Genomic DNA, 23,157 nt, shown 5'->3' with positions numbered 1-23,157 from the left:
TGTGTGGTAGGTAGACTGATTTGAACAAAAACATTGCAGAAGTAAAGCACACAAAAATAGGCATCAGTGAAAAGCGACTGAAAATGACTTGCACTTTTCTATTCTGCTATTTTAAAATCGGTTTGAAGTTGACGTTGCTGTTTTTAAATGCTATTGTCATCAATAGCTTTAACAGAAATTCTTTGTGTGGAATATATACGTGTCATGTAGCAATTACATAACTGCTTTCAGTGGAAGTAGAAGTGCTGCAGGATAAAGCAGTCAATAGCTGTAGTGTTTTGCCAATTACTTGACTTCTTTATTAATTTTGTCTTTCAGTGGAGGAAGAAATATTACAGTAACTGGAACTGGGTTTGAACTCATCCAGAGTTTCTCACTGATGGTACATGCGGAGCGTCCTGAAGCAGGCAAACTGAGCTCCAGAACGGTAATATTCTTTTTCCCCTACAAGGCATCACACTGGATGCATAACATATAATCTGTTTTAAAAAATGCATGAGCTTGCCCACTTGAATTCACTGGGCTTGAGGTGGAGTGACATTTGAACTTGCTTCTGGGTCTATTCTGGATCTCATCTGAGAAAAGCCCACTCCTTCCATCTTGACTTACATTCACTTGGACCTTGTAATCATCTGCTTTAAAATTATTTTGATTCAAAATGAATAAGGATAGAAGAACTAAGCTTTGAATTGTAAACTGGATATATTTCAAAATTTGAAAGTGGTGTAATTTGTCTTTGTCTTTTTCCTTCCTTGCAAACTTTAGCAATTTGTCTGAAATTCTTACAGTATTGCATTATTGGCTTTGAACAGTCAGTGCTCAACAAAAAAAAAACTTCTTGCTTCAAGCATATTCCACTTATGGCATGTTCCTAAAAAAAAGCATAAAAAATAAGTAAAGTTTAAAAAGGAAACAAACATGTCTTGCATGTAATGTTAAGAACTGACATTATCTGTAGGTCTCAATTTCCCACTCTTCTCATGAAGATTGCAATTTAATACAAAGATTGAGATCTTAAAAAACAATCTTCCAGTAAGAATGTGTTTTATGTGTGGTTCCACTTTTAGAGTAAGCCAAAGACAGCTGGATTTTAGGTCCTATCCTTTAAGAATTTTAAGAGGAAAACTGCCTCCATTTCACAGTCAATAAACTGCAAAGTATAATTATCTTGCTTACCTTAAATCCCAGGACAATCTTAAACTAGCGTTCTTGTCATTATTTGCCCATGTACCATTCTGCCCCTTTTCGTGTATGCTCAGCATCTCCTCGACTTTTTAGCTGAAGTCTACATTACATACACTTCATACTCTTTTTAATCCTTTTTAATCTTTTGTTTTGCTTCTGTTTCTGTAGCAATATCAGTATTTATGGGAGAAGCTATCAGATGGCATTTGATTTCTCTAAGAAAGAAATGGAGGTGTTAATCGAGGAAGTTTTGAGGGTTCATGTTAGTGCTGTTGGCTGTGGTTTATGTAACTGAATGGCTGAAGGAGTTTGCATGATAAGAACATTTATGTAACTGACAGTGAGGTGAGGGGCAGATCAATATAGTTGTTACCTTGCATAGATGAGCGACAATTAGTAAACTTTATTCAGAAATTCACTTTGTAATTGTCTTGAATTTTAGCAAGGTATTCTACAGTGTCAGTAAAAAGAACCCATTTGAGACTCTTGATGGTACAGAAGATAATCTGGATTAAATTTCCCATGTAAACCTCTTAATCTTAGAGCAATTTACTGGTGCCATCCCAGTGTTGTCCAGAGCCATATTGAAGGCAATGGACAATGATCTGTTTTTTAATGGGGTCAGGTACTAGAACATAATAAATCAACAATTTGTTCCCATCTAGAAGGGGTGGTTTCAAGCTGCAGCAGGGGAGATTCTGAGATTACTTCTCAAAAAGGGTGGTCAGGCACTGGAATGGACTGCCAGGGAGGTGGTGGAGTCACGGACCCTGGGGGTGTTCAAGGAAAGACTGGATGTTGTGTTGAGGGACATGGTTTAGTGGGAGCTTTTGGTAATAGGTGAATGGTTAGACTGGATGATCTTTTAGGTCTTTTCCAACCTTGGTATTCTATGATTCTATGATTCATTATTTTTTTTCTTTTTAGCAAGTACCACATACTGTGTTATTTTTGCTGTATGAAGAGGATACAACTCCTGTGTTTTTATTTCTACAGTGTGAAGTTATCAATAGTTATGTATAAGAACACCTTCATGTTCTTCTTGTCTTGTTTCTTACAGTTTGTTGGAAATGACGTTACAAGACTTAATGAAACCACAGTGGTTTTTTCTTCACTACCCGTATTGGAAGATCCAGAAAACTATAACATTACCACTATTATTCTAATGGATCATTATCAGTTGGTTGTGAAAAATGAAAGCCATTCATTTACATATGTTGCAGACCCGACTTTTGAAAATTTCACAGATGGCATCAAAAAGCAAGTCAACAAACTTATAAATGCGAAGGTAAATTTATTAAGACTGTTACTCACTTTGTCCTTGATGCACGTATGGGATTTTTCCTCTTTCACAAACCCATAACCTATAATGAACATCTGTTTGGTATAATATTTAAAACTCTAGAGTGCCTCGCCCCTGCTAGATGATAAATATTGTCTCTCCTTTCCCTCCTGTCCTCTTTTCAGGGTCATTTTTGCCATACTTTGGGTTTCCCCAGGACTCCACTCCTGTTGAGTTCTGGCCTCTGGAAATTTCTTCTGCCAAGGAGCTCTCAAGGACTGGAGGGAACTTTTCTTCTTGCATCAAGAAGAAAAGGAGAAGGAATTGCATAATTCCCCTCCACTCTGCTCTTATGTACACTACAGTATGACTCACATCTGCTGCTCAAAATGATCCAAATAGAAATTATCAACTTGGGATTTTTTGTCTCCCAGAACTTTGCCTTAATGATTTACCCTTTTGTTTTCTGTCTAGGGCAGTAACCTGAACAAAGCCATGACAATAGACGAGGCCCAGGCTTTTGTAGGTGATGAGCCTTGCAACATAAAAACACTGACCGAAACAGACTTATATTGTGAGCCACCTGAAGTGCAGCCACAACCAAAGAAAAGGCAGAAGAGGGATATGATCAATAACCTTCCAGAATTCATTGTAGGTTACCTTTTCAATAGAATATATACCGTAAAGAAACTTCTTGATGTTCTTTCTTCATCCAGCTTCTGCCTGCTGTCTAGAAGATGTCACATGTAAAGAGTGTTCCCAAGCTGCTGAGCTGTATGTTCTTTACATGGGAATGTAAAATTCTAGCTAGGCAAGCTGGGAATTTGTCTTCCTCTGCAAAGCAAAGTATAATTATTTCATAGAATAAAGTGCTAGTGACCTAAATTCTGTATAAAATATTCAGGAATGTTTCTTTTGTTGGACAAATTGAGCTAGAAATTCACTTAGTAAGAATTACCAAGAATTTAGAGCACAGTTGAAAAGTGAGCCACTGTCCATTTGCAATTCCTGAGACAAATGCCTGTGCTTATCTAATTAGGTGAAATTTGGACTCCGTGAATGGGTCCTTGGAAGGGTGGAATATGATACACGTGTGAGTGACATCCCACTGAATCTTATTTTGCCACTGGTACTTATTCCTATGATAGCAATCATCATCATTTCTATCATCTGTTACAGGTAAGAAGTTCCTTTAATTATGTCTTTTTGTTGTCCTAAAGTTTAGAAGGTACTACCTGATTATTCTGAGCTCAACCAACAAAATATCTTTATGAATTTTAAGAGCTGTAGGGTTAAGAAAATCAGTTAAGGCTGAAAATATGTCAGAGCACCAATTTATTCCTCTCACACACACCAAATTCTCTGGTGTCAGTCAGCATGGTCTGTTCTTTATACATAAGCACAATTGGTCCCAGGTTTGTGTAGTGCACTATTACAAAGTGGCACACATAACATTCTTGAAATGGCAGTTAAAGTGACTCTCCTGAAGGATATAACCTATTCTGCATACATATCCATCCACATTTATGATGCCTCAGTCAGCACTGTAGTTCCAAGCTGGACATATTTGGCTAAGTGGTCATTTTGGTCATCCAAGCTGAGATAAATGTTACCCACACACAAATTTCATGATTAATGATGATGTTCATACTACACAAAGGGCCAGAATAATGTCTGTATTTCACTTGAGACCTACTTAGTATAATTTTGAAGTTAGTAATACACTGACCTCGTGTGCAGACCTTAAGATTAGGCAGATTTCATTCTAATGGTGTGTATCAGCAGTGCAAATGTCCTGTAGCCTCCTTGATGCATACCCTGGATGTCTCATACCTAGTGTAGAACTTGCTGCAAGTAGCCTTTGTTTGGTACCTACAAATTAAGCTTCTGTACTGAATATGTAGGATTTGTATGTTGAAATATCTGTAGCTAGTCCTTATTGTTTTTCAGACCTCTGCCCCAGCATGCTTTCAAGTAGATGGCCTGTGGTGGTGCCAGGGTGGTTGGCACTAAATGAAGATTTGAGCTACTGATGCTGTTCTCCTTCTCCATTCTTTCTCTGTCACTAGTGTTCAAAAGGAAATCTAAGCCAAGAATGGTCCTCCAGTCATGCCCTGTTGCAAGTTATTTGCTTTTACAGTTTGTAACTTTTGTAAATCTTATTTCTATTCCATAAAGACGAAAGAGTCAGCAAGCAGAACGAGAGTATGAAAAAATTAAATCACAACTTGAAGGCCTGGAGGAGAGTGTCAGAGACCGGTGCAAGAAGGAATTCACAGGTATGATGGATATTTGCACTTGTGTAAGTTCTCCTTAGCAGTTGGAAGACCAGTAATGCTATCTTGCTAAAAATGTCTCTTGAGAACAAATAATACAACGTAGACCTCAATGGCTTTGATTATAGATATTGACACATAACAAACGTTTTGCTATTATGTATTAAAGTCATAAATTAAGTACTATATGGAATTGAGGTTCTTAAAGAAAATGGATACATTTAGTCTAAAGGAAGCACAGAGTTTTCTATTACAAAATAAAAATAGTTGAGGTAGGGGTTATTTATAGTTATTTATACACATACATTATTAATGTGAGTGGATTGACACAGAGGAAAGAGAGGTTTGCAGTGACTAACCGTCCACATAATATTTAGCACAGTGGCAATATGTGCCAAGTATTACATGAGAAATGACCTGCAAAATGTATTTGCAGCAATCAGACTGCAATGGGATAATTGGCAAGCACGCAGGAAAGAAGTAGCATGTTGTACACTTTATCATAGTAAGACCCTATACTTGATTTGAGAAGCAAGCTAATTGTTTTGTGTAAATGTAGAAGCATCATCTGAGGGAGGACAGCAGGAGGAATGTAGGCTCAGCATTTCTACATGTTTAACCACTCATTGCAATGCTTAGATTAAGCATCTAAATGCAAACATTGCAAATATTGGCCTAAATGATTACCATGAAATGTCACCTCATTATCTAATCAGACTTGCTGTTGGGTCATGCTGAAATAATCCCTTCTTAAAAAGCCACAGGTTTTATTCTAGAGAGAAGTATATTATTTCATGTCAACAGCAGCTAACAAGAAGGATTGAATTAGGCGCCAATTTGAGGCTGGAGTTTGAAACTAATGTTAGGAGCTTGGGTATCTCAGTGGCTTCTGCCATGCTTGAAGCCTCTCCAAGTCATGTTTTCCAGAAATTTTTGGAGACAGAACGTTCTTTCCTTGTGTCAACTTTCTTTCTCTGGAATGCTAACTCTTTCCATGTTCTAGACACAACCCAGAAGCAAATCTTTGAATCAAAACTTGTTCCTAGAGAAGCTTCATTTCAAACTGCATTTTGAAATGTGAAAGGTTCAATCAAGTTTAACAGCTCTCCCCTGCTGCCTCCCCAATACAACCTCATGCTCATTTCTGAAAGGAGAAGGTGCCTTTCTCTTGATGACTCTCCCTGGAGGGTACTACAGACTCCTGGTGTTTGGTGGGTCCAAGGTTTCCTCACTGCTCCATTTAGCACAAGCACTGGGGAAAAAGAAAGCGCGTGCAAGAAGTAATCCAGTTTCCAAACTACATCCACCTTGGTTGACGTTAAAGTGAAACACTGAAGTCAGAACATGTTTTGAAGCCACACTGTAAAGCTGTAATGACAACAGCATGAAGTACAGACAGTCTGAAGTACAAAGGACCAATAATAGCCAAGTAAAGAGCCATAAGGGAAGAAGTACATATACCACAGAGCTGGAAACCACAAGATGCTTTCTCTCTTAGGGTTTGCTGACTGCTCTAAAATAAAGGGGTAAATGAATGCATATGAGTAATAAAATTGCAGAGACATGAGGTCACTATATTAATTAACATGGTATTCTAGTCAATCAACAATACATGGTAATTGGAAATCCTTTAGCTAAAATAGCTCTTCTGAAAGATGATTCCCTAGTTGTTGTTTTTTTAAGAAATTCAAAGCTTCTGAATCCCACAGAAATGTCTCCATCAATTTCAGCAAGACATTTAACCTTCTTCCTTCCTGCTATTCGCTTTTTCTCAATTAAATTAGTGTTCTTTATGCTTTAAACTGTACTTTTCCTGCACTGCTATGTGTTTTTAAAAATAATTTCTATTACTGCATGGATTCAGAGGAAATAGAACATACTTTGAAAGAAATGAAAAAACAGGATTGCTGTGTCTGTTTATTGCTCTTTGCTACAATCCCAGGTTCATATGTATGAACTCACTCAGACATCCATTAAGTCTCTCCTTCAATAGATGTAAACAAGGAAACCATCTGTGCTAGAGACAGATGCGCGTGTCACCAGAGGATTAGCTGTGGTCATAGTTAACAGGATAATTGGCAAAAGTAACAAGAGAAAATGTGAGCTGAGATAGAGTTCTCAGCGATGAGTTACTTCTTCTAAGTTGTGTGGTACCCAAAGAGATTGTGCTAACAAAAAAAAAAAAAAAAAAAAAAAGCATTTTTTTTTTAAATCAACTGTTCAACTGCGTTCCAGATCTAATGATAGAGATGGAGGATCAGACAAATGATGTAAACGAAGCTGGAATCCCAGTACTGGACTACAAAACGTACACAGACAGAGTCTTCTTCTTGCCCTCCAAAGATGGGGAGAAGGATGTGATGATTACAGGGAAGCTGGATATTCCAGAGGCTCGGCGGCAGACTGTGGAGCAGGCTCTGAACCAGTTCTCCAACCTCCTCAATAGCAAATCATTTCTCATTAATGTGAGTACTGAAGTAGATTCGCTTTGTCTCCTAACTTGGCATACCTTGGCATTCAACACAGTAGGTTTGCAAATACAAGTGAATCGAAGTCCATAGAAATAAGCCATTTTCTTAAGGCTCCGGTTTCATAGTAACCAAAGCCAAATCTACAGCACTGCAGCCAGAACTTCCTGGAGTTGCAGACAGGTATGTTCATATTTCTGTAGTACCAGCCATAGCATGTAGCACAGCTTTAGTCATCATTACAGTGGCTGCAGGAAAACAGATACTACCTGCCATAAAAGCTGCTGTTATGTGTTAATGTATGTTTATCTTTTTAAGAAATAAGGCCAAGGGAATGCTGATTGGTTGGTTCAGCTCGGTGCTGTTGTTACCAGTTACCTGCTGGAAGCTGTCAGTTGGACCTCTCTCCCAGACAGTCTAAACCATAGATTCCTCCAACCAGAAACAAGCACCCTATTCATGAAAATGATTGATGAGTACTCATCTCCTCCAAATAGATATCTAATTGCTCACTCAAAAACTGAACCGATTGTCAGACACCTAAATATAGATTTAGGCTCCTACTTACTTCTTATTCTTAAATGAGGCTCCAGTGTTGAGCTAGTTAATGGTAACATTATAGTTTCTGGCAGAAGAGAGTGCATTCCCAGGTGCACTTACTTAGATTAGTGGCTTTATAATATGATGTGAAAGGACTGGGAATTTGGGAAAGAGGAGAGTTGATTTTCCTTTTTTTAAAAAAAAAAAAAAAAAATGTCATAGAGCTTATTATTTTTCTTTCTTCCTTTCTTTTCTTTTTTTTTTTTTAATTAAAGCATCCTATTTGCATAAGGCCTCAGTTAAAATCTATTAGCATTCCTTGGATTAGTAGACTGTGTATCTAAAACCAAACGACAGGAACATATTCTTACAAGTAGTTTACTCAGACTTCTGAAAACTCCGTGTTGTGTTTAGGTTGCTGTTAAAATAATACTGCTCATCTTCTTAATGCAGACAAGTGTTGAGGTTCTTCACAAAATGTCAGCTAACTTGATTTTCCATTTGTTTTCTGTTTCAGTTTATTCACACGCTGGAAAACCAAAGGGAGTTCTCTGCTCGAGCTAAAGTGTATTTTGCATCTTTACTGACGGTCGCTTTACATGGAAAATTAGAATACTATACTGACATCATGAGGACACTGTTCTTAGAACTGATGGAGCAGTACGTGGTGGCCAAAAACCCAAAGTTGATGCTAAGAAGGTCCGAATGTTTGTTGTATTATTCTTTAGTTCTCTATTTTCCTGAAAATTTACTTCATTTGCAGCATGACTGTATTAAAATACCAGCTATCTGTGGAAGTTCAAAAACACCCTCACCCAAGCGTATTAGGAAGACAGCTTCACCAGAAATAGCTGTGGAAGGCAAAAGCTGGACTGTTGGCAACAGGTTTCCTAATTCAAGTTGCTATGACATAGAATCTGTATTAGTGTCTACCTTACTTCAAAAATACAATAATGAACATTTCATTTACTTTTTAATCTGATTTTATTCCAAATTATCTAGCATTTATACCACACGTCATCTCTATAATGAGCACACATAATCGGCTTTCATTATGTATTCAATGAAGGCTTGCACTGATGTCTTTAACCCTCTCGTTATCTCAGATCCATTACAGAAGGCCTTGCTGTGAACATGTGCTTTGTAATCTGTAGGGTTGCTTTCCCAGTATGTGCACTTCTGGGTTAATTTTTTTTGCTCTTCTTACGGCATAGGCATAGTTTAAGATTTCACATAAAGACTGTGCTTTTTAGTAATGAGCTGAAGGTACTCAGGAGTGATGAGCAATACAAAGCACTTATCATAAAGCAAGTACATGCTCTCAAGACTCTGTAGGGAAATCATTGCATTAGGAGAGTGCCTGCAGTTAAGCATGTAAAAAATATTATATTTCAAGCAACATTTTTCTTTAAAACTTTCTCATTAAGTGCTGTTAACTTACTTGGCGTTGTATTTTTTTTTTAGATCTGAAACAGTTGTTGAGAGAATGTTGTCTAACTGGATGTCTATTTGTTTATATCAGTACCTCAAGGTAAGAGCTGAAGTCTATTGCCTCTGGGGTTTTTTCATCAGTAATACTTAAACATGCTGCACTGAGTATATCTTTGATTTTTGCTTTATTTCCTTTTATTTCCTTTTAACAGGACAATGCTGGGGAGCCTCTTTACAAATTGTTCAAAGCCATCAAACACCAGGTAGAAAAAGGTCCAGTGGATGCTGTACTGAAGAAAGCCAAGTATACACTGAATGATACAGGCTTGCTAGGAGATGATGTAGAGTATACACAGTTGGTAAGCAGAGAAATATTAATATGTTGTAAAAGTACTTTCCTTTTATAGTGAAGACGTGGTGTTAAGACTGTACATACTTTCTGAACTACTGTGATCTGCACAGAAATTTGAAGCAGGGGTAATACTGTAGATGATCTAACCAAAGCAAGTCTCCAAGCAGGAAAACAGAGTTATAATGTATTTTCTAAGCATTAAATTCCAGTCCTACCACTATGAAATTCACTTCAGTAAATCCCTTCCATAATATTCAAGGTCTGCCTGAAGAGTTGCTGTGGTGTTTACCTCCTTCCCTTTTTCCATCTAAATTAACTTGTGATTGATTTTTGTTAAATTCTTTCACTAACGTTGTGCTTGAACTTCAGGTTGTTTCTCTCCCTTTTGATTTCTGCTTGTCAGAAGAATTTTTTTCATCTCTGATTCCCCTTTTATTGACATGTTAGTAGTCATTTGTGGTTGTCTCCAACTGAGAAGGACACAGTGACATATCTGCAGTGTCAAAAGAGAAACTTAGCAAAAAGCTTTATTAAGTCTGTTTGCGTATTCTGGAGGGATTCTGATGGGAGGGCTGATGTGAAGAGATTGCCATAGGACTTTCACTCACAGAGTCACTCGACTGTTACCTAGACTGCCTACAGGAAAAGGGCGTGCTGACCAAGAATGAATATTTTAAGTTCAATTGTTATGCTGGGAATTAGCTATGTTTTTGTCTTAATGTCTGAGCTGAAAGTATCACTCAGAGAACTGCACTAAGTGACAGCGCTGATTCCATTTTCTCTTGTGTATGGTGAAGAAAATGTATTTGCACTATGCATCATGTAAGACTTCATGGCAGCAATTTGTTATTCAGTCTGTTTCTTTTCATAAAAATCTGATGCCTATAATTAAGCTAAATGAATGCAGTGCAACAGCGGAAAATTTGTGTATGTAATCAGATGTGGGCAGAACAAGCATATTTAGATGTTAAACACTGTGACATTGTATAGCAGTGGTATTTGGTCCAGATTCACAAATTTCACATAAAACAATTATCTTGTATATGTGTGCTCACATGTAAGATAATGAGATATATACAGATATGTGTATGATAAAAGATTGTTAAGCAGTGCTTTAAATTATTGGGATCTTTTCCGTGATGATGACAATGTTGTGGTAACAGTGAACATTTAGGGAGCACTCATCCACCGTGGTCTGTTAAAGCACGAGTTAATTAGTTCAATTCTGCTGGAAAGTGAGATGTGGTGGGAGAGTACGGTACGGAGCAGTTGTCTGCACTCTGATTGTTCTTATTTAAAAGCTGAGTCTGTTTTGCATCACTGGTTACGCTGACATGCTGCATACTGAACCAGCAGCAAATCATGTCTAATTACCATAAAGCTAATAGGAAAAGGAAGGTGAAATCTCATGATTAGTTTGAGAGTTCTGCCAAGGGACAGTGCAATCATGTTTAATTTCACTGCCGTATGGCATAGTTTTTCTTCATGGAATAAAAATACCAACCATGCAAGTTCATTTCTGAGGCTTACAGTGATAAATTTAGGTGTCATGGTTGGCAGGGCCAGATGAGATTCTTACTATCACTGGCTGGTCTTGTGACATGCCTGGCCTCCAAAGCTTCCTGTCCAGCAAAAGCTCCACAAAAATGTGGTGTTGTACTGATTTGGATAGTGAAAGAAAGATGTTTGCTACAACATCTGTTTGTTTTGGGTGTTTTTTCCTCCCACAGAGGTTTACTGGCCATCATTTTCTCATTTGCTTCTATCTGTGTTGAAATTGATGTATATAATGAAGGTACTTCTAAAAAAAATCCCCCTAGGTTTAACAAATTACAGGGTTTCAAGAGATTCACTTTAACATTAAAAAAAAAAAAAAAAAAAACATGTCAGTACTATCAGAAAACAGTAATATTTTAGAACTATTATAAACTACTTAGGTATATTTCCTGGAGCTATTATAGTTATTGTGACAATAGTGAGCAATAAATAAAGTCTTGGAACACCAGAGCTGTTGTATATGGCTTTTATATATACATATACATGTGTCTGTGTATTTATATATGTCTAATGAGCAGCTGGTCACAGGAGATAAAATTATAGGAATGGAGAAATCACGGCTCATCATCTGAGCCACATTAGATCACATATGTACTGGCTTACCCTGCTCAGCTTCAGAAGTAAAACCTGATCTGTGAAGATAGCATAAAGGAAGACAAAAGCATGCTGTATTCTAGGAGTTCAAAAAAGTGCAGTTCAGATGGTTATTGGTAACTCATTAAGTATAGGCACTGTGTAACTTGTGTTTCTTGTGTCCCAGGTGATCAGGCTACAAGAGAAGCATCTAGCTAGCCAGTGCTCTGTCTGCTTTGTTCTTGTGCCTCTCCTTTATTTAAAAATGTAATAATTTCCCAGGATTTGATAACGGTATCATATTGCACATAAGCAAATCTGTTCTGCACCTATTTTATTTTATCATAATGGGAAGAATTAGCTGGAGTTTTAAAAGAGCTGCTGACTGAATAATAGTGGAGGATCCCTGAAATAATCTATAGCCTCATTGCAAATATTCTTCAGTAATTGTTGAACAAAGAGTTTTAAATATTGTTTGCATTTAAACTATCTAGAAAACCAGATTTACTGGTAATTTAAGCACTGATTCATCTTAATGACCATGTACATTCTTTCTTTTACAGACAGTAAATGTGTATGTACAAGATGGAGGAACTGATTCTACACCTGTGAAAGTGCTGAACTGTGATACTATATCGCAAGTAAAGGAAAAGATAATAGACCAAGTCTATCGAAATCTGCCGTGTTCTCAGTGGCCAAAAGCCGAGAGTGTGGCTCTTGGTAGGTTTCTGCTTGTGATCCCTGTGATCCTATATTGAGTTGATGAAACGTGCTTTGTGACTTTTCTACATTGCCAAAAGTTCCTACAAAACCAACGTGAAGAAAGAGTTGAATTTATGTTCAGCTGGATGCAAATATACCACATTTTACCACAATCTTAATATGCATTAAAAATTCATGCTTTCTTATTGAGTTCTCTTTCAAGATTCTTAAAGTTTTTGTCTACTGTCATTAGTGTGTAAAGAGCCTGTTAATGACTGTTAGCACAAATGTATTCATGTCTGACAGTATCGCAGGTACTAATTAATGTGATAATGACAGCATGGACAATTAACTGATGGAAAAGTAATGATGCAGTTTCAGAAACTGGTGCCGATTTTGATCTTATGATTGTTCAAAAAAATTATAACTTAGAGAAACTGCACTTTTAAAAGATGATGAGCCTCCCAAGCTCTGAAAATCATCCTCTTCGAAGGCTTTCAGAATTGCTGTTCTCTTCTGAAAATAAATTAATAAATAAATAAATTGTGACCTAAAAGGCCTAATAATCTCATAGTAGAAGCTCTATATAAGAAGTTTTGCAATGTCCTTATTATTGCCTTAATTTGGAAGTAGAGGATGCAATTTTTACTCTTCAGAAAATACTGGTAAATTAACTAAGAATGGTTTTTCCAATCCACAGAAAGTCTTACTCTTCTATTTTGAACTGACAGTGGTTCTTATTATATATATTAGTAGAATTCAATGCAAAGGAATTTGGCCTAATCCAAGTGTTACTGCTCTGGCAGGGGGATTAGACTAGATGGTATTTTGAGGTTCCTTCCACTCCCTTACATTCTGTGACTTTCCATGGAAAATAATCAGAAAGTATGTTCGTGGTGGGGAATAAATTGTGCAAATTTCTCTAATAAAGGCCAAACTAGAAAGCAATAAATAACAGACATCATGACGTGTCAAATTACTTCTTTTAATATTCCACAGTGCGTCAGTGGCTCTCTAAATTTAAACATTCTTGGGATAGTTATATTTGCATGTGGTTAAAACAGTTTTTTTCTCATTTTAATTACATCTTAGAGTGGCGTCCAGGTTCTACTGCACAGATCCTCTCAGACTTGGATTTAACATCCCAAAGAGATGGCAGATGGAAACGTATCAACACACTGATGCATTATAATGTAAGGAGGTGTTTCAGGGCAGTTGTTCACATCTGTTAACTGTTCTCTAGTAATAAATAAAATCTTTATTTGTTTGTAGAGGAACTTCTGTTCTATGTAACGAATCAAAAGATAAACTACCTCTGGGTCTAGACAGTAAAAACCCGAGAGCATGAAAGGCTGGGTCTAGGCATATTGCCTAAATTCTCCTTTCAACATTCAAAAGCTACCCATGGTTTTGCTGGGTCTTGTATTCATATATTCTTTTCTTTTCTCTACAACTTCCTGCCCTTGAGAATTATCCTTATTCTTGCTCTGCTGAAAAATAGATTTTGGGTTGATCTGTTTTGTTCAACAGCCTAGTCAAGAGAGCAGATGTTGATGTTCTGTACGGTCTGTTAGGTTTTGTACTATGCACACTAACACCTGCAATCCACTTATCTTTACTTTGTATTTTATTTGTTCTCTTGTAACAACAGGTATCCTGTTTAGGAAGGCTAGAAGTTAGTTTTCCCTCAGAAAAGATACAGGTCTGATTCTTCACAATAAGATCTGTTTTTGCACAAAGGGCCTTCACATTGGACTTCTGAACCACTGAAGTCTTGGATGTGTTTCTAGTATTTTGATTAATCTGAGGAGGTGTTGGTGCAATCAGTTATGCAACAAGTCTGCTCTGAATGACAGATCCAGTTGCCTAATAAGCCTTTGTAGGGAATCATTTATCAGAGATCCAGATTTCTAAGAAAAGATTACAGAAACCACAGTTTATCTGTTAAGAAGGAAGTTCAGCCTTGCTTTATTCTTTTGCATAACAACCCTATGTTTGTATCTTCAAAGGTCCGAGATGGTGCCACACTCATCTTATCAAAAATGGGAATTTCCCAGCAGCCAGAGGATAATCAGCAAGATGTCCCAGGGGAAAGTAAGTATCCTGGGGCTTCTTTACCTCCCAGAATGTTTAGAAGCCAAACCTACATAGAGATGGTGATGGTGATTTTGGTTGTGTTTACTGAGTGTATTTGGAGCAAGATCATAGAATCATAGAATAGCTTGAGTTGGAAGGGTCCTCAAGAATCATTAAGTTTCAGCCCTGCTGCCACAGGCAGGCTTGCCAACCGCTAGATCAAGTACTAGATCATGTTGCTCAGGGGCCTCTCCAAACTGACCTAGAACACTTCCAGGGAAGGAGCATCCACAACATCTCTGCTGCTGTTCCAACACCTCATCACCCTCTCAGTGAACAGCTTTCCCCAGTATCTAATCTAAATCTTCCCTATTAGATTAAAAACATTCCCCCTTCTCCTATCACTATCTACCAGTGTAAAACGTTCATTTCTCTCCTGTTTATGATCTCCCTTTAAATATTGATGACTGTAATGAGGTCTCCCTGCAGCCTTCTCCATTCTAACAAGTACAGGTCTTCAGCTCATCTTCGTAGGAGAGCTGCTCCAGCCCTCTCATCATCCCAAGACAGACCCCTGAGGGATGCTGCTTGTCACCCACCTTCATCTGAACACAGAGCCATTGACCACAACCCTCTGACTATAACCTTCCAACTAATTCTTTATCCACTGAATAGTCCACCCTTCAAACCTATATCTCTCCAATTTAGTGATAAGGATATGGTAAGGGAGCATGTCAAAGGCCTTGCACAAGTCCAGGTAGAAGACATCAGTTTCCTTCCCTATGTCCACCAATGCCATCATTCCGTCATAGAAGGCCACCATATTGGACAGGCATAACCTTCCCTTGGTGAAGTTATGCTTGCTGTTTCAGATCACCTGTTTGTCCCTCATGTGCCTTAACATGTCTTCTAGGAGGATCTGTTGTATGATCTTACCAGGTGCAGAGTTGAGACTCACTGGCCTGTAGTTCCTCTGGTCCCTCATCTTATCTTCCCTTTCTTGTAAATAGGAGTGATGTTTCCCTTTTTCCAGTCACTGGGGACTTCACCTGACAGGTATGACTTTTCAAATGTGGTGGAGAGTGGCTTGGCAACCACATCAGCCAGATCCCTTAGCACCCTGGGATGCATGCCTTCCAGCCTCATGGACTTGTACATGTTCAGTCTCATGAGGCAGTCTCAGACTTGCTCTACCCTCACAGTAGGGAGGAATTTACTCCCCCAGTTCCCACCAACAGGTTCAAGGATGTAAGATTCAGAGATGTGAGAAATAGAAGAATCCTGACTGCCAGTGAAGATAGGCAAAGAGCTCGCTGAGTACCTCAACCTTCTCCAAATCAGTTGTATCAAGTTCTCCTTAATCATTTATCTGAGATGCTATGCTCTCTTTGGCCTGTCTCTTCTGGCCAGTGTACCTATAGAACCCTTCTTGTTGTTTTCAACATCCCTCTCCAAGTTCATTTCCATCTGTGCCTTGACATTGCTGATCCCATCTCTATATGTTGGAACAGCATCCTTGTATTCTTCCCAAGTGGCACATCCTTGTTTCCACTTCCTTATATTCCCCACCTGACTATACAGGGCTTATTTGTTTTGTGCTACTCTCTTTACACTTGCAGTGATTTCCTTCATCCTAGTTTAAAAAAGCCTGAAATAATGGAGCTTTAATTATAATTAGTATGAGACTATATCCCAGCTTAATAGAAAGTGCTCTTAGCAAACATGTCCTGGATATTTTGTTCCTTAATGTCATTACATCTGCAGCCAAAACATGTTTCAAATTTTTTAAATAAAAAATTCTCCTTCTTTCTTCATATTTTCCTCCTCTCAAAATTTCTTCCACTTACTGGACTGAGAATTGTATGCACTATTATAGATGAACCACAGGAAAGATCAGCTCCTCTGCTCCATGCTATAAGAGATCTGATGTCATTTCTGTATTTCATTTCTTACAACTGCATTACCTTGCAGATTCATCTCTGTACATTCATAGTTTGTGTCTCTCTACCATGGGAGGTGGTATTTCACCAGTTGTGTTCACTTGTTTTTTCCAGAGTATGTTGGCTGGTTTTGTTAATTCCTACATACTATCTTTTAAGATTTCTATCATTGCATTGTTTCAAGGATTGCAGTCAGTCCATTGTAAACTTCTGTCAGGACTTACCTTTTAATGTTTCCTCTCTTTCGTGTTACTAATGCAGTTACATATGCAATAATGCATGTTACATAAAGTTAATTCTAATGCTGCTGCCTGCTACAGTATGTTGGACTTTTCAGTGTGAGAGATGATGTGTTAGATTGGAACAGCTTTTACCTTCCTGTGCAGGTATGGTCTCTAGACCAATTTCCTTTATTTCTAAACTCCTTGACACACAACATCCACTCTTGCCTAAAATGCACTCTGATATTAATGGAAGTATTTACTTGTAAATTAATATTTTTTGTCATGTGATTTCTTTAACATTTCAGATGTTCTGTTTCTCTTATTTTTATCCTGATATTCAGTTACTGTACATGAGTTGGGTGTTAGATTTATGGAATGATAATTGTTGAGATCATTATTCCTTCCATGAAGCCATTTGATACGCTTTTCTGTCTAGCACCAATTGTAAAAGCCATTGCTTAACCCAACAGTTTCATTGCTCTACACAAATTTAGCTATCTTAGACTTTGTGGGTTCCAACAGCTCAGCAATCAGACATATTGGAAATAACATACCAAGAACATATATTTTTCAAGATGACTGTCAGTTGATAGCTCGATGTGTATTATTGCTTTTTAACAGAAGTGTGCCTACTTCCATTTCAGTAGTGTTGAATGTTGACCAGGAGAGCAGAACAGGCAGAAGTACTTGCCTTTTACTCTTTCCTCCTGAATGCTTCCTGTTGAGACTTTACCCAGCATCCCTGAATGTTCTTCCAATACCTCCACTGCCATAAATGTTCTTCCAATACCTCTGCTGGTATTCACTCTATAAAACATTCAGTTTCTTACAAAGGGTGATGTAACACAGCAAGCCAAGGAGCGCAATCCTAGTTCCTGTTCAGTTTAGTTGTACTGACTGCTGAGGTAACTGCTGAAGCAGTAATCACCTTCACTCTGAAGAAGTGGACTAGATCAGTGAGTAGAGACAGTGGTGTGCTAAACTTGCTTTGCTTTCTTAATGCTGAGAGGTGTTCAGTCTCCAGCTCTGGGTTGCCAGTCATCCATCCTCCCCATATCTTTATGGCAGACAGCTGAGGACCAGACCAAGTGTTTTTCTTTTCCTTCCTCCCTTCTCCCTTTCCTCCCTTCCCCCCTTCCTCTTTACTCTTTCTCTACAATTATGTCTTCAGCTATGATTCAGTACTGTGAAGCTCTTTGTACACACGCGATCAGTATTCTAGGGTGGACTCCTTAGTTGTACGTGTGCCATTCTAAATTGTAAAGGAGAAGCAGACTTCTGGGGACAATACCTGAGGTGTGGGAGCTATAGTGGCGAGGCTGGTCTCTTTTCAGTAGTGCGTGGGGACAGGACTAGGGGCAATGGGCTGAAACTCCAGCATAGGAAGTTCCGCACGAATGTGCGCAAGAACTTCTTTACAGTGAGGGTGACGGAGCACTGGAACAGGCTGCCCAGGGAGGTGGTGGAGTCTCCTTCTCTGGAGATATTCAAGACTCGCCTGGACGCCTACCTGTGCGACGTGGTGTAGGGAGCCTGCTTTGGCAGGGGGATTGGACTCGATGATCTCTAGAGGTCCCTTCCAACCCCTATAATTCTGTGATTCTGTGATTCTGTGACAATGCTGTCACATAAGGGCTCTCATACATGAGAGAAAAAAATATGTTGAGACAGCTCAGATCCCAAAGCATGGAATGGAGACAGCTTCCACCTTGTTTCTTCTTCGCACCCTGTCTTGTGCAGTGGTGATGTACAAATTTGGGAAGATAGCATTTCATACCAGGCTAGCCCATTTTCTTTAGTCCCTAAGGGTCTTCAGAGCTAGCTGGTGCCAACTTGTTCTCTCATTATAGAACTGGTGCAAAGGAAGAGATGCTGACAGCGACACTGACTCGTGAGATGCTAAGTGTATAAAATGCAGAGGAGAGGATCAGAGGCTTGCCCTCCCACGCACATACATTTATATGACACAGTCAGGGATTTACAGGGTTGGAATAAATAGAAATCCTATCCCTGCTCTATGAATAAGCCTTGTGACGGTGTGGTTTTCCTTTTATCCAGTCTCATTAACTTGCACCTTTTGCATTGAGCAGTGTCAGCTGAAGCCATTGACTGTCTGCCAAAGCAAGGGGCTTTGCACGGAACGAAAATGTAAAACCATGTTCAGAGATGTTGCTCTAAAACCTGGCATTGCTTCCATGCTGCTTTTGATTCACAGCTTCTAGCAGGAAGATACTGAAAGCTGGCAGTTCTGACAAATTGAATGCAGAATTCTTTGCTTCTGGAGATAATAAAAGCAATTACTAATTTGTATCAAGATGGAGAATGGTTCTGATGATTTTGTGCTAGAATTTTTGTACAGATCTTTAAGCCAAAACAGCATGTTCTGTTGAAAACTTACTGTGGGGGCTTCTCTCTGTTCTGTGTTTTTTGGTGGGGGTGTTTTTGTGTTGTTGTTGTTTTTTTTCTGTTATTCTGCTGTAGAATAGCCAGAGGGCTGCAGATCAGACATGCTGATGAGCAGATGTGTGTACGCCAGCCCTTCCTTGGAGCACTGCGTTCCCAGGAGAGGATGGGGCGAGCTACATGGGGGGAAGGCTACATTGGTGGTCAGTGGCTTGCTTGCCTCCACCAGGTCTCCATCAGGTTCATTCAATTCTTTATTGGCCAAAAAATTCACAAGGACCAAGAAGTAGTATTCAGGGAAGAAGGCAGATGACCCAGTGGGCACAGTCCTCTTTCCTCTTAGGGCTTGTTGCATCACAAGGCTGCTACAACCAAAAAAGACAGTGTTCCCCCTAAATTTCAGTTTCTTCACCTCCTAGCTTTCTAGTAGGGAAAGTGTAATCTCCCAGAAGTGTGAACTCCTCTTAGCAACCATACTGCTAATGTCTCATTGTCCCTGTTCTGCATTTCTGTTCCTCTTTCTGGCTGCTATTTTTAGCAATAAAGTGGGATCTTTGCATTGCAGAAGTTCATCCGGTTCAGCTGTGTTCTCTTTCAGCCCTTCTTTCCTATGAAATAACTACTATTTCTCTAGTAGCTGATTCCATTGTTGCTGAACAAACATGTGCTGGATTAAGCCATATGCAAGGGCAAAAAATCTCAGTGGAATCCCCTTTTGGTGTGTTCTCTTCATTCCAAAGCTAAATTAGGCTATACAGCATTATGAGAGCAAAGAAGTTTCATTCCTTTGAATCAAAGGGGAAATAGAAGTGTACCAACCAACATAGTTCTGCTGTGTGTGATTTAATTTGTTTCTTTGTGAGAATAAAAAGCAGGTTCTGCAAAAGAGATGCCCATCGACAGATCTTACTGCACTGACAAACACTTACTATGAGTGGTATCGATTGTGAAATCACAACTACTTCAAAATAAAATGAAAGCTATTTTGCTTTCATATTTCATGCTCATGAACTTCCAACTGAAATCAAGGACTTCCAAAGGTCAACATTATTAACTGTCCAGTTTTCACTTGGCTAAAAGATCCACCTGGTCATAAAGAAGTAAAGGCACAAGGAGGCTGCATAGCTAAAACTTTTCATGAGAATACATAAAATAGATTCTAGGATCCAAGTGAAACCGTTGGCTTTGCCAGATTACATATTAATTTCATTTTCCTCTCTGATATAAAATATTTAACATTCATTTGAGATACATCTGCTGAATTTGATGTAGTTGTTGCAGAACTTAGTTAAATACTATTCTTGCCAACAGTTCGAAAGGACAAAATTCATGCAATTAGAAACTGATACTTTCTGCTGTAACTGTAATTCAGTTACACTATACACATATATTAAAGCATAAAACTTAGCAGTATTGCAAAATAATTTGTGTAGCAGGGCTGAATCACTATTTTTATGGGAAAAATAACTTCAACATTTTTAAGACACCAATGATTTGAAATGCAATGATTCAGGAACCTCCACTGGAAAAGCATCGTTGATTTTTGGTTCTGTGCCATGCAGAAATATTAACTCAAAGTTCAGGATTTAAAGGAAGGACAAGTAAAAACAGGAGATGTGAAGCTAAGCTTGTGACGTTGAATCTTTGTTCAAGGGATATTAATTGCAAGTTTAAGCTCACAGTTGGAATTGGTATTGTAACTCATTCTTAGCAAAAGATTCTGAAGCAGAAGGAGTTTATCTGAATATTCACATATTGTTGGTAGTCGAATTGTGCTTAAGGTCTATATGCATGGCCAAGCCATGGACATGTCATAAGCACCCAGGTGCTTATTCCTGTTTCTGGTATATGGCAGCAAAATAAATCTTATTCTAATGGATTTTGAGTTTGCTGCCTGCAGTTATTGCTTCTGTCTGCTAGAGATCATGCCCTCCTACTTCAGTGTTACTCTTTTGGTTATGTATTACTGAAAATTTAGTACTTGGACTGCTAGAGGGGAACCAAGTAATCTGGATCCTCTTGGCAAAAAGAAAGGTAAGCTGAGGACAGGGTGCAAGGATCTTACAGTTACTGATGTACATGGTTATTTTCAGAATTATTTCTGAGGGAGATTTTCTTGTAATTATTGCAATTACTGTTTCTAGGGCATGCACTTCTGGAAGATGAAAATAAGGTCTGGCACCTAGTCCGGCCTGTAGATGAAATTGATGAAAGCAAATCGAAGAGAGGGAGTGTGAAAGAAAAGGAGAGAACCAAAGCTATTACAGAAATCTACCTGACAAGACTTCTCTCTGTGAAGGTAAGGGTCAGATGTTGCACATATACACCATGCTCCTAGAGATTCTGATGCACTACTGAAGAAAGTGATGCAAGTATTAGTCATGCTTTCAGCTGAAATTTTCGATATCTGTGTCATGTACGTACAGGCTGTGTTCAGAGCTTCAAGTGATTAATATGCCCTCAAGAACATCTCTGGGAAAAATTTTTACCTCCATATGAAAGCTGAGCACCATAATTCTGTGTTAGGTTAAATGAGAATTTTTCTTGCAAGACAAAGATGGATATTATCTTCTCTGCCACCTGTTTAGACAATATTCTGCTGCTTATATTTTGAACAAAATGCTTTCTATACTGCTCCGGTACCTTTTGTTTCCCTGTTCTTGTTTGTTACTAGTGCTGCAGTTTAATCTAGAAAAAATAGTTTAAAAGTTTTCAAATAGTGATAATCCTCTTAGACTGTTTTTAGTGCTTATATTACAGAATAGATCACAACCAAAATAATTGAGCTAAGCATTCCTCCCTGCTGAAGGAAGTTAGGATAATGTATTTAATGACTCCTGAATCAAAATCTTTGTGAAAATGGGAGGAACCTGACTCCAACTAAGGCCGTTTGACCAAGTGGCAAAGTGAACATGAAGGAAAGTCTGTGTCTGGATGACAGAGACTTGGGGCCAGCAAAATGCATGTATCCCTCTGTTCTGTTAACACACACCTTGCAGCCACCCCTTTTCTATTCTCCACAGGCAGTTTTGTAGATTGTTGCCAGTCAGGAGTTTTACTGACTCCCACAGAGCTGGTGAGTGGTTGGGATCACAGGTGCCCATGCAGCCCTAGGACTGTTGATGCGTCCTCCCTGCCTGCATGGCCAGCATGAGGCTTTAGGGCTCATAACCCCCTCCATCCCTGCCCTGCCCTGGGGACAGCAGCTGGAGTGATGAAGATGCAGCCCTTCATCCTTTTCCATAGGGCCAGCTGGATGGCTGGGGAGAAACTGCGTGTAGCCTCAACAAGGTCTTCTCTAAAGCACAGGGGCAGTCTCAGAAGAAGTGATATTCTTCAAGGTCCAGGCAGATGCAGGGATCCAGTCAGAAGTGCAGCCTCCCTAGAGATGCTTCACCCCTCACACTTGTTAGCACTTGTAAAGCTGGTCATCTGATGAGACCTAAGTGCTTTCCATAACAAGTCAAATGGTACTTTTTCCTCTAGGTCTGTATCTAAAATTGTTTTACTGGTCCATGATGTTCTGGAGTCTGAGAAATGAGGTGGGAAGCTGCAAAACAATTAGAAAATTGCTAACAATTTTTTAAATGTGTATAGTGACCTTGAATTGTATATCTATTGTATACTTAGCAACTGGGTTCTGCCGTACTTCTGTCAGACAGAAAGCACAGCTTTCTGTGTTAACCAAATAATAGCTGATTAAATCGGTCTTTAGACTACAGCTCTCCCTTGTTCTCTAGAATGTCTTTACTGTTAGAGCTGTTTGCACTTTCTTTGCATTAAAGAGTTTTTGTCGATGGGCAGCCTCAGCACTCAGAATTGAGAACTTTCTGTAACTGCAACTGGCTTAAAGGATGGCACTGAGGTCAGCATGTAATGTAAGATTTGTTTTTATTCACTTTTAGGGTACACTTCAGCAGTTTGTAGATGACTTCTTTCATAGTGTGCTCAACTCAAACCATGTGGTGCCACCAGCTGTGAAATACTTCTTTGACTTTCTTGATGAGCAGGCAGAAAAACATGACATCAAGGATGAAGATACCATTCACATCTGGAAAACAAACAGGTATGAACACAGTAGAGAAATGAGAGTGTAATTGCCAGGTATGTGCTGGCATTATCATCACGGATCAAAGTAAATCTCCATT

General features: G+C 38.8%; 1 protein-coding gene across 3 annotated transcripts in view; it reads left to right on the top strand.

Annotated features, from left to right (window-relative positions):
• Nucleotides 1-23,157, top strand: part of PLXNB2 (plexin B2) — a 249,565-nt gene that overhangs the window by 217,073 nt on the left and 9,335 nt on the right. For all 3 annotated transcript variants that reach the window (XM_072331745.1, XM_072331736.1, XM_072331754.1), the window contains exons 21-34: nt 319-427; nt 2,246-2,473; nt 2,942-3,118; nt 3,507-3,646; nt 4,646-4,746; nt 6,979-7,208; nt 8,269-8,450; nt 9,216-9,282; nt 9,395-9,541; nt 12,228-12,384; nt 13,459-13,559; nt 14,376-14,460; nt 21,154-21,308; nt 22,915-23,075. In XM_072331745.1, coding sequence (XP_072187846.1) covers nt 319-427; nt 2,246-2,473; nt 2,942-3,118; nt 3,507-3,646; nt 4,646-4,746; nt 6,979-7,208; nt 8,269-8,450; nt 9,216-9,282; nt 9,395-9,541; nt 12,228-12,384; nt 13,459-13,559; nt 14,376-14,460; nt 21,154-21,308; nt 22,915-23,075 — 2,040 coding nt within the window. The remainder of the gene's footprint in view (nt 1-318; nt 428-2,245; nt 2,474-2,941; nt 3,119-3,506; nt 3,647-4,645; nt 4,747-6,978; nt 7,209-8,268; nt 8,451-9,215; nt 9,283-9,394; nt 9,542-12,227; nt 12,385-13,458; nt 13,560-14,375; nt 14,461-21,153; nt 21,309-22,914; nt 23,076-23,157) is intronic.

This window comes from Excalfactoria chinensis, chromosome 1, assembly GCF_039878825.1.
Source record: "Excalfactoria chinensis isolate bCotChi1 chromosome 1, bCotChi1.hap2, whole genome shotgun sequence".
NCBI lineage: Eukaryota > Metazoa > Chordata > Aves > Galliformes > Phasianidae > Excalfactoria > Excalfactoria chinensis.
The sequence above is the reverse complement of the archived record's forward strand: the minus strand, read 5'-3'. Positions and strand labels throughout refer to the sequence as shown.